We start from the raw sequence: 9,848 nt of genomic DNA, 5'->3' as shown, positions 1-9,848 counted from the left end.
ACGCAGGGACTATCCATTTTTTCAAAATTTTTAATCGAGTTCGTATCGGAATATGTATTGTTGGTGGTATTTTATAGGCGCAGGCTTCGTAAAATTATGGAAACACTCTGTATAACATGCTATGCTTAACATGTTCGACTATTAAATTAATTTAATACTTTTTACTCTAATTACGTAAACTTTTTGTGTTCGGATTTGCCACTTGGAACAATTTTTTATTGAATAACTGCTAGAGAAATCTAAAATTCGGTTCATTTTCAATACATACACCCTAGTGAACTCGAAAGTTACGAACTGTATGGAAAAATGCAACTTTCTACAAAATTTCGTGTTCAACTCGCCAGGAAAAGTGACTATTTTATCTTGTTGCACAAATAACTAATTTATAATGCTCTACTGAAAATACCAAATTTTTATTTCCACCTGCCGGTTGCTTTGATAAGTCATTTTGTATGCTTTATTATTATTATTTTGCCTCAACTTTTTAATGATTCTTTTTAACATTATATAAAGGTTGTCTCAAAAAATATTGGTAATAATGAGTTATTAGTTATTGGCATTCTTGTAAGTTTGTTACGAGCCAAAAGATCTCATATTTGTCACCAAGAAGAAGCCACTGTTCATAATTCTGGCATTTTTTGCTGTGTTTCTTTTAATATCCAGTAATTTTTACTCAAAACTAAAAAGAAGTCAATAATAATGCTTTAGGAATATTTTTATTGAGTACTTCATCTGTAATTTTTTCCATTTTGGTAATAAAACAACTTAATTTTATTTTATTCACTTTTATTTGTTTGTGTACTTAAAACATACAAAGTGTACCACACATAAAAATCGTATTTACAAAGCCTTGAAGTATCACAAGAGAGCTTAAATAGTGTCAACACTAAAATTAATCCGAAACACAGCATTCGGATCCTGCAACGCATTCCTAACATTTATTTCAAAGTTGTCCTTAATAGTAGAAAACTCCATAATATCCTTTGGCTTACACTCAATCCAATATTTATCAAACTCGTAAAACAAGTAACTATAAAACTGGTGAAACAGTTTCAAACTTGGTGCACTTTTCACCATATTGAAAAAATAAGTCTTGGCATCGCCCTGTTTCAAAAGGGTCCACGCCAGACTTGTCAAATTAATCCCCACAATGGCAAACGCGTACCCATAATGCGGGTGATGCGAATGAGACAGGACATAAGTCGCAGCGTCCTGATAATCACTCGCGAAAGCAAGGAGATTCTCCAACCCCAGGAGCCCCATTCCCCGAAAATCGGTCTTGGGGTCATCGCCCTGGAACCCGATGTACTGCCACTGCTTGGTCACGCGCCCCTCCAGACGCTCGTGGGGCATCAACTTCTCCCACAAATCCTGCAATTTTCGTTCGTGTCCAAAATTATCAGCGTCGTAAACTGTCTTCCTCAGTTCCTCCACTTCTGCCAGCAGCTGGCGATAGCCCCAAATCTGCTCCACGCACTGACCGAAGTTTATCACGAATTGGAAGTGGATTTTCGGGTTGATTTTCTTGACTAGCATGACTGTGTTGACAGCCCCATTTGTGAGTTCTTTGAGGTTGGAACCGACAAACCGCTGATTGTCGCTTACGTCGTTCAAGTGCGCGATCAGTTGGGCGATTTGGGGCGACTTTGACATGCAGAGGGAGTAGTCCACGGCTTTGGTCCTGGGGGCCCCTTGAACCTTGCCATAGCAGATCCTCTGAAGCTCGCACAAACCGGTGGTCTTGCGAAGGAACCATTTGACGATGGGGCGCAAATAGTACGCGAAAAACCACCAAAAAACGTACATTTTATTCAAGAATTTAGGAAAAATTCAATCAAATTGATTGTTTACATGTTGAGCGGCATGACAACGGCGGGTGACGACTGACAGTTGACAGGGTTTGTTCGTGTACCCGCTAGCACAACAATTTGGTACATAATTTGAGTTTAGGCCTCAGTTTTTTTCGGGGGTTAGTAATAAGGGTTTGGTACATTCGTGGTTACGCGTGGGGTTATTTGTTGGGGATTTTGGTGCGTTCGGTTACTCCACCCGATCACTCGGTGCAAATAAACCCCACATTTGTCGTTCGTTTATTGAAGTTAGGGGAACAAACCAGAAAAGACTATACAATTTTACAAAATTTGTAATTGACACTTCCAATCCTATCTTGAATAAACGGTTACATGAGTGTAACCCAGAGCGGTCTCCCCGAACACACGTCGAGTGACAGTTGTCGGAAAATGGCAACGCGATTGCAGAAAAACTCGCCTCAAAGTTGAATTTTCCACTCAATTGTTGGAAAAAGCGGCTCCAGGGTGGCCAAATCCGTGCGAATCGCCCCGTTTCCAAGTCCCGCTCTCTCAGTGTGTGTTCTTTGTTGCATTCCGTGCGCTTGGCTTGATGTTGTGTTTATAATCAAGAGGGCGGCGGCACCGGCAGCTGTCACATCAGCAGCCCCCTTGCAAGTCACCTCATACAATTACAACGATGTTGCAAACCTCTCTGCTCGAAATCTTCCAAAATGGTGAGCTCGCCCCCATTTGCCCGATTCGTGTTAACCCCCTTCTCAGTTTCACGCAATGAACACTGCCGAAGCAATTAACTGTCGCACAAACTAACTGGTCTTCGGAATGACTCAACCTTCAACGGGGAACACGTGTCTGCCAGAATCCGAAATGCCAGAAGCTGAATCCTCAGGTGTCTTAGAAAGCGTCAAGCAGAAGAAGTACTCGTCGGGCTCGCTGGGGGGCGACATCACGCGCCCCAAGGTGGTGACGGTGAAGCACCCGGAGTCGAACAAGCCGAAGCCCACAGCGAAGAAGAACAAGCCGATCCAGGCCGACCTGGACGTCTCCAAGGAGTTTCTCAGGTGCAGGGACGAGGGCCTGAAGCGGCTTGACTTGAGTAAGTCCAACATCACGCATCTGCCCCCGACTGTCAGGGATCTGATCCACCTCTCCGAGCTGTACCTGTACGGCAACAAGCTGGTCTACCTGCCGCTCGAGATCGGCTGCCTGACCAACCTGCAGACGCTCGCCTTGAGCGAGAACTCGCTGACGAGCCTCCCAGACTCGCTCATGAGCCTCAAGTCGCTGAAAGTGCTCGACTTGAGGCACAACAAACTCAACGATATCCCCGATGTTGTGTACAAATTAACGTCACTGACGACGCTCTTCTTGCGGTTTAACCGAATTCGTTACGTCGACGACGAAATCAGGTTTCTCACCTCGTTAACGATGCTCAGTTTACGGGAAAATAAAATTAAAGAATTGCCGGCAGGGATCGGAAAACTAGTTAATTTGGTCACATTTGACGTTTCGCACAATCACCTCGAACACCTGCCCGAGGAAATCGGGCAGTGTATTAATTTGTCCACCCTTGATTTGCAACATAACGAGCTTTTGGACATCCCTGACACGATAGGGGAATTACAGCAATTGACGCGGTTAGGGTTACGTTACAATCGTTTGTCGTTTATTCCCTCCAGTTTGAGTAACTGTAGACACATGGATGAGTTTAATGTTGAGGGTAACGCGATTTCGCAGTTGCCGGAAGGTTTGTTGTCCAGTTTAAGCGAATTGACGAGTATTACGCTCTCGCGGAATAACTTCGCAGCGTACCCCTCAGGGGGGCCCTCGCAGTTCACGAATGTCGATTCGATTAATCTGGAACACAACCAGATTGATAAAATTCCGTATGGGATTTTTTCGCGGGCGAAACACTTGACTAAGTTGAATATGAAGGAGAATCAGTTGACGTCGCTGCCGCTAGATGTCGGGACGTGGACGAATATGGTCGAGTTGAATTTGGGGACGAATCAGTTGGGGAAATTACCGGACGATATTCAGGCTCTCCAAGCGTTGGAGGTTTTAGTATTGTCGAATAATTTGCTGAGGCGGATTCCGCCCAGTGTGGGGAATTTGAGGAAGTTGCGGGTGTTGGACTTGGAGGAGAACCGGCTGGAGCAGTTGCCGAACGAGATCGGGTATTTGAGGGACTTGCAGAGGTTGATAGTGCAGAGTAATCAGCTGACGTCGCTGCCGAGGGCCATTGGCCATCTGGCGAATTTAGTATTTTTGAGCGTGGGGGAGAATAATTTGGCGTATTTGCCGGAGGAGATCGGGACGTTGGAGAATTTAGAATCGTTGTATGTTAATGATAACCCGTCGTTGCATAATTTACCGTTTGAATTGGCGCTATGTTCAAATTTACAAATCATGAGTATAGAGAATTGTCCGCTGTCACAAATTCCTGCCGAAATTGTGGCAGGGGGGCCGTCGCTTGTTATCCAATATTTAAAAATGCAAGGGCCTTATCGTGCCATGTGATTGTCTTAAAATATGTCATAACCAGTGTGTCTGTTAGTTGTTATTAATCAATGTTGATAAAGAAAAGACATTATCTTTATATTTAGAATAATTGTTCCGAGTTCTTTGTGTTGTAGTCGTCCTTTCGCCCATCGGTTCATTTACTGGATTATTTAAAATAGATCATTAATGACCGGTTTCCACAACATTTTTATCGGTTCCGTAACTTTACCCTAGCAGTGGCTTTAAAATAATAAAATGATAATTTATAAATTATCCATTAGATAACTATTAGCACATTTCAAAACTATAAAAATGACAACGTCGCATTTTCTCTTCAAGTTAGTTGTTACAAATTATTATGTTCTATTTGAAAAAACTGAGTCATAGCATTTTGAAAAAAAAATCATACTAGCCATGAATTTTGACAGTTGAAATTTACCTTCGGTTATCGAATGTAAAAAAAATAATTCACTTATTGCAAAGGGGTCAAGGGCTGTGATATCTTTGATAAATCCTTGCAAATGAAAATTTTAACAAAAAAATTGACCTATGTCAATAACTGTGACAGATAAGTTTCAACAATTTGGATAAATTTTACTCAGCTTGAGTTTGTGTAAAACGTAATTTTCCATAAATTTTAAACTGAAACTTGATTCAAAATGTCATAATAGCAAGAACTTGTTTTTGCCGTCATTACTTATATTTATTGATATTGTAAACGTAAATAATTCTATTCATAAAATAAATTAAATTAACAAAATCACATAATCACAGTATTCTTTTTTATAACAATTCGTAATCTTCTTTGATATTCTAGTTCGTCGCATCTAATAATCTATTCAAAATTTCTGAAAAAAGGTATAATTTTGTGTCTTAATGACCGATATTTATCGTTTTGGAAACCGGACGTTAGCAATAAAACACAATACTCCAGTTTTATTTGCAGCGAATGATGTGTTTTATCTAATCGTTCATTACGTGTGAAAATGTCCGATTATTTATAATTTGTGTTATTTATATTAGCTACAGCAACACTGGGTTAAGTCTCAACTATATTTTGGATAAAAATATGCATTTAATTGTGATTTTATTTGATAATAAAGGTTTCTGGAAGTTCAAACTTTTTTAGTACGGACCTGACCTTTTCTAGTGACTTTGAACCCGCCACATTGGCGATAGAATGACAATTATCCACCAAATTCGCAATTTGTGTTAAATTCAAACAAATTTGAATAAATTCCAAAGTGATGGCTAGCAGAGTGGTTGCGACGGCCACTGTGCGAGCAGTGCGCAAAAAACTAGCCCCCACACGAGCTGCTTTAGTTCTGGTAAACCAAAAGTTAGGTTATGTCAATTATTTTGGAAAATTTCCATTTCTAGACACCAGCTGCGGTGAATCGAGTCAAAGAAATACTGAAAGGGCAGGATAATTACGTATTATTGGTTACTATTGATTTGTAATTTAATTTTGCAATTCGCTGACTTTTAGGTTGGTTTAAAAATTGGGGTGAAACAGAGGGGTTGTAACGGTTTGTCATACACTTTGGACTATGTTGATAAGAAAGGTAAGCTTTATTTAATTCAACCAGACCGTTGGTTATAAATAATTATTAGATAAAATGGACGAAGAAGTGGTCCAAGATGGTGTCAGAATCTTCATAGATAAGAAAGCACAACTCACACTCTTAGGTAACTTTCCATTTAATCAAAACAATAATAATACTCAAAAAAACTTCCAGGTACTGAAATGGATTACGTGCAAAATAAATTAAGCTCAGAATTCGTTTTTAACAATCCAAATATTAAAGGCACGTGTGGTTGTGGCGAGTCGTTCAACATTTAGACACAATTATAGTCTGATTAGTATTTATTTGTACATAAACGTTACGTTTTAATAAAAAATAATTACAAAAGTTTAGGCTGCAATTTCAGCGCTGTCACATCTAAAATCTTAGGATTTGTTTCCCCACTTTGTTGCCCCTTTTTCCCATCAATCAAGTTATACTTTTTCATGTATTGAAGTGTTGCGAATGAAAAGTCAGTGTTTAGGGGCGGCTTGAATTGGTTGTCTTTGATTGGACGAGGTTTATTTATTGCTTTGGCCAACTTATCTTCAGGTAAATATTTCATTAGGAGTTGTTGGACGGCACAACTGACATCGGTTTGGTCACAATCACTTTCTCTAAGAATTTGTTATTTAAAAAAAAAATTATAAATAAATTGGGTTTACCTTGTGACCTCACTAGATTCCTGTATTGGCGATAAATTCACGCCAATGTCTTTCAAATGTTGCAAAGTTGCTTGTTTCACAGCTTTCATAGTTTGGCCAGGCCTGTTTTGACACTCCGACTGTTTTTGGACTTTTTTCAAAACATTATGGACCTGATCCTGAAAAACCAAAGTTATAAGATGGCCAAATGGCCCATAACTTACCATTAAGTCTTTATAGAACGTAAGCCCAACGTTATTATTACCCTGAGACTCCTCCTCGTCACTAAAACAATTATTTAAATTTTATAGTGCAAACTACGGAGGACTATAAGTTAGGAGACGAAATGAGATACAAAATCGTACCCAAAAGAAGTACGAGACGTTATAGCGTCTCTGCGCCGAATCGTTTTAAATTAATTTAAAATCAGCCGATTGACTAGAGATGCATTAAATGTTATCTACTTTCAATTTATTTTTTGCTTTATATCTAATAAGAATTGAGAACAGTTGACAAAAATCCAAAATCTCTTCAATATTAAATATTATCGATTCAACATTTTCACCGTCAAAAATTCCCATCAACTTCATTAATAAGCATTTTATTCAATAAAAAAATATCTATCAATTTATTTCAACCAAAATATTTCTTGGACCTACATTTACTTTAAAAACACTACAAATATGAAGAAATTCTTCAAGTCAAAATTTGTGGCTAAAAACAGTGAGAACAGAATTTTTTTAAATACAGTTTACGATAAAGTTTTTGCATTTTGTTTAGGTCTCAGTAGGGTTGCCAGAAATCAAAATGTCGGAAATAGAAGAATTCACTTGAAAATATAGAAGTTTCAAAAAATATATAGAAGATTAATATAAATCATTTATTAATTAAGTAATTACATCATGTGATTAAAAAAGTTATTTATGAACAGACAGCCTGATGGTGGCACCTTTATATCGAAACGTCCTCAAATCTGTATTGTATTGTGTAATTGTTTTTCAATAAAAGAACCTGACAGTTAAAAGTTTCATTTTTTAATAATTACCCCAAAATGAGATTACTACTTTACTTATACAGAGTTAGTTTAAAAAACTCTGGGCTACTTAATTTTCCAACCCCTGACTATGCACGTTTAAAAAAAAACTATTGGTTACAGAAAATTTTCGAGCATTAGAATCTGATAAAAACATCAGTAAATATCTATCTGCTTTTAACTTCATTTTTTATCACTTGGTTTTCTCTAAATTTTAGTAATATCCTTAACTTTATTTGAATGAAACAGCAAATCCAGTTTTAGCACAAATTTCAAAAAATTAAAGATAGTTCTGAAAATTAAATTAAAAAACCTAAAAAAGTTCTTTATAATGTCACCTAACGTGAACTAGATTTTTTATTATCTTCTTTAATTTCTAAATAACATTAACATTATTAAAAAAAATATTTAAAAAGTTTCTGTTTTTTATATAATATTACATTGCCGTTGACTTTTTCAAAGACATTTCACTGTATTGTTTACTACTCAGGCTTTTTCTACAATTATCTATTCATCGAGAATTTTCTATAATAAAATTGAAATTATTATAAGATTCTTAAAACTCATTAAATAATTAAGAACGTAAGAAGTAAAAAAATACGACAAAATCTAAAAATCGGATCAAAAACCCATCTATTTACTAAGTACTTTTTTAAAATCAAGATAAAGATGAAAATAATAAAAATAAAGAAAGAACGTTTGAAAGTAGCCAATCATGAAAGGCCACGGTCGCGAAATACAAAAGATTCTATTTCTATGTTTTAGGCACATAGAAGATAGAAGATTTTAGTTAAATATAGTAGACTTCAATTTTTTTCAAATTCATTGCTCTGAAAACTCGTCGGTAATGAAACTGCGCCCTCTGGCGGCATTAACGGAACTACGAAAAATGGGGAACGTTTGATTTCTACATCGTTTCGTATCCTAACCTTTCGATATCCCTAGTCTAAACTCACTCTGAACTGTGATACTCATCCATTTTAATCTGAATACTCGGCACTTCACTAACGTAGCTATCTCTCACATTTAGCGACTCTTCTAGTCGCAACGAATTCGGATTTTCGGCGCAATTTTCGACAATTTCCTGAATCCTTGGCTCAAGAAAATCGTTTTGTTTTCGAAATTTATTATGTTGGGGCCGGAACGAAAATTCAAAACTTGTCGCTTTGACGTCAAACGAAAACAAACTCTTCTTGGGGCTGTTGTTCAAGTCGTCGTGGGGCCCTGATTCGATCTCGGGCTGTCTTATGCTAGTTTTCAGGTTGTTTACCTGCCTTTGGAGCAACATAATTTGTTCGTTTTGTTGCTGGATTATTTTGAACAAGTCTCGAATCGTGGGCTCGTCACTCGTGGGGGCGATTTCGGTGCAAGGGGGCTCAGTCTGAGTGCAGATTTCTGTGTGTCTTGGTCTCACTTCGCTCGGATAACTGTCCCTAAAGCCAACATTTTCGATACTTCTCAGGTGTGACTGTCTTTGCCTGAATTCGGCATAATTATTGACAGTTTCACGTTGTGGTATTTGGGGCTCGACATTTTCAATACTTTTCAGGCGTGAAAATTCACTGCACGTTTGTGACTGTCTTTTAAATTCGGCATAATTAGAGACAGTTTCAAGTTGTGGTAATTGGGGCTCTTGTGCCCGTTTTTCGCAGAAGGAAGGCTCAAAAAGGCTCAGATCCAAGTGCCGGTCGGGCACATTTGCCATATAAATCTGCTTGAAAGTCTTGCCGTTTAAATCAGGCGCTGTTTTAAGCGTCTGTGGTTGAGGCAATTGGTTTTCTTTATTATCAAAGTTGGGGCTTTGAAACCGCACTTGTTTTTTCAAATTATCGCAAGGAAATGATGGTCTGAGTCGAGATTTGTCGATGTTTAGTACGTTTTGGGGTCTTACTGGGGGGTTTTCAATTATTGAGACTTCAGGCACTATTGGTACTCTATCAAGCTAAAGAAAAAAATTGTTTTTATGGAAAATTATCACGTCATTCATGTAACTTACTCTGTTTATTGTTGGGGGGGCTGGGGGCCGTCGGGGGGCCCCGTAAAAATAATCCATCACAATTCAAAAAAGTAACTGTCACTACTGTCAAAATGTTTGGGGAACTTGTCAAGTACATTTACAGAAAAGGACATAGACAGAAACGTACAGAACAGAACCGGACAACCGTAAATTATAGAAACGCTGATCATTATAAAAATAATTGTCCAGGAACGTTTTTTAAAGCAAATTTATAAAAAATTTGTGGTGGTAAACTTTAGGCACGTATTTTTTATATACTCTGTATAAACGATGAAACAG

The 9,848-nt window shown here is 37.8% G+C and overlaps 4 protein-coding genes across 4 annotated transcripts; 2 read left to right on the top strand and 2 right to left on the bottom strand.

Annotated features, from left to right (window-relative positions):
* Nucleotides 1-769: 769 nt before the first annotated feature.
* LOC656492 (uncharacterized protein) lies at nucleotides 770-1,913 on the bottom strand. Its single transcript, XM_963018.5, has one exon. The coding sequence runs from the start codon at nucleotides 1,804-1,806 to the stop codon at nucleotides 871-873; it is 936 nt and encodes a 311-aa protein (XP_968111.1). The 5' UTR covers nucleotides 1,807-1,913; the 3' UTR covers nucleotides 770-870.
* Nucleotides 1,914-2,225: 312 nt separating this feature from the next.
* On the top strand, nucleotides 2,226-5,430 carry Sur-8. The gene is made up of 2 exons (XM_963095.4): nucleotides 2,226-2,524; nucleotides 2,571-5,430. Exon 2 carries the CDS (start codon nucleotides 2,631-2,633, stop codon nucleotides 4,326-4,328), a length of 1,698 nt encoding a protein of 565 aa, XP_968188.1. The 5' UTR covers nucleotides 2,226-2,524; nucleotides 2,571-2,630; the 3' UTR covers nucleotides 4,329-5,430.
* Nucleotides 5,431-5,495: 65 nt separating this feature from the next.
* On the top strand, nucleotides 5,496-6,224 carry MagR (Magnetic receptor). The gene is made up of 5 exons (XM_963170.4): nucleotides 5,496-5,638; nucleotides 5,691-5,744; nucleotides 5,800-5,875; nucleotides 5,925-5,999; nucleotides 6,050-6,224. The coding sequence occupies exons 1-5, from the start codon at nucleotides 5,558-5,560 to the stop codon at nucleotides 6,151-6,153; spliced, it is 390 nt and encodes a 129-aa protein (XP_968263.1). The 5' UTR covers nucleotides 5,496-5,557; the 3' UTR covers nucleotides 6,154-6,224.
* LOC103314407 (hypothetical protein) lies at nucleotides 6,160-9,661 on the bottom strand. The gene is made up of 5 exons (XM_008200426.3): nucleotides 9,549-9,661; nucleotides 8,509-9,494; nucleotides 6,744-6,804; nucleotides 6,541-6,698; nucleotides 6,160-6,492 (listed from the first exon to the last, which is right to left on the bottom strand). The coding sequence occupies exons 1-5, from the start codon at nucleotides 9,603-9,605 to the stop codon at nucleotides 6,216-6,218; spliced, it is 1,539 nt and encodes a 512-aa protein (XP_008198648.1). The 5' UTR covers nucleotides 9,606-9,661; the 3' UTR covers nucleotides 6,160-6,215.
* Between the last annotated feature and the right edge of the window lie 187 nt (nucleotides 9,662-9,848).

The sequence above is a fragment of the Tribolium castaneum genome, chromosome 7, assembly GCF_031307605.1.
Source record: "Tribolium castaneum strain GA2 chromosome 7, icTriCast1.1, whole genome shotgun sequence".
In the NCBI taxonomy this organism is placed as follows: Eukaryota; Metazoa; Arthropoda; class Insecta; order Coleoptera; family Tenebrionidae; genus Tribolium; species Tribolium castaneum.
Note: the sequence above shows the minus strand (reverse complement) of the source record. Positions and strands in the feature narration are given on the sequence as shown.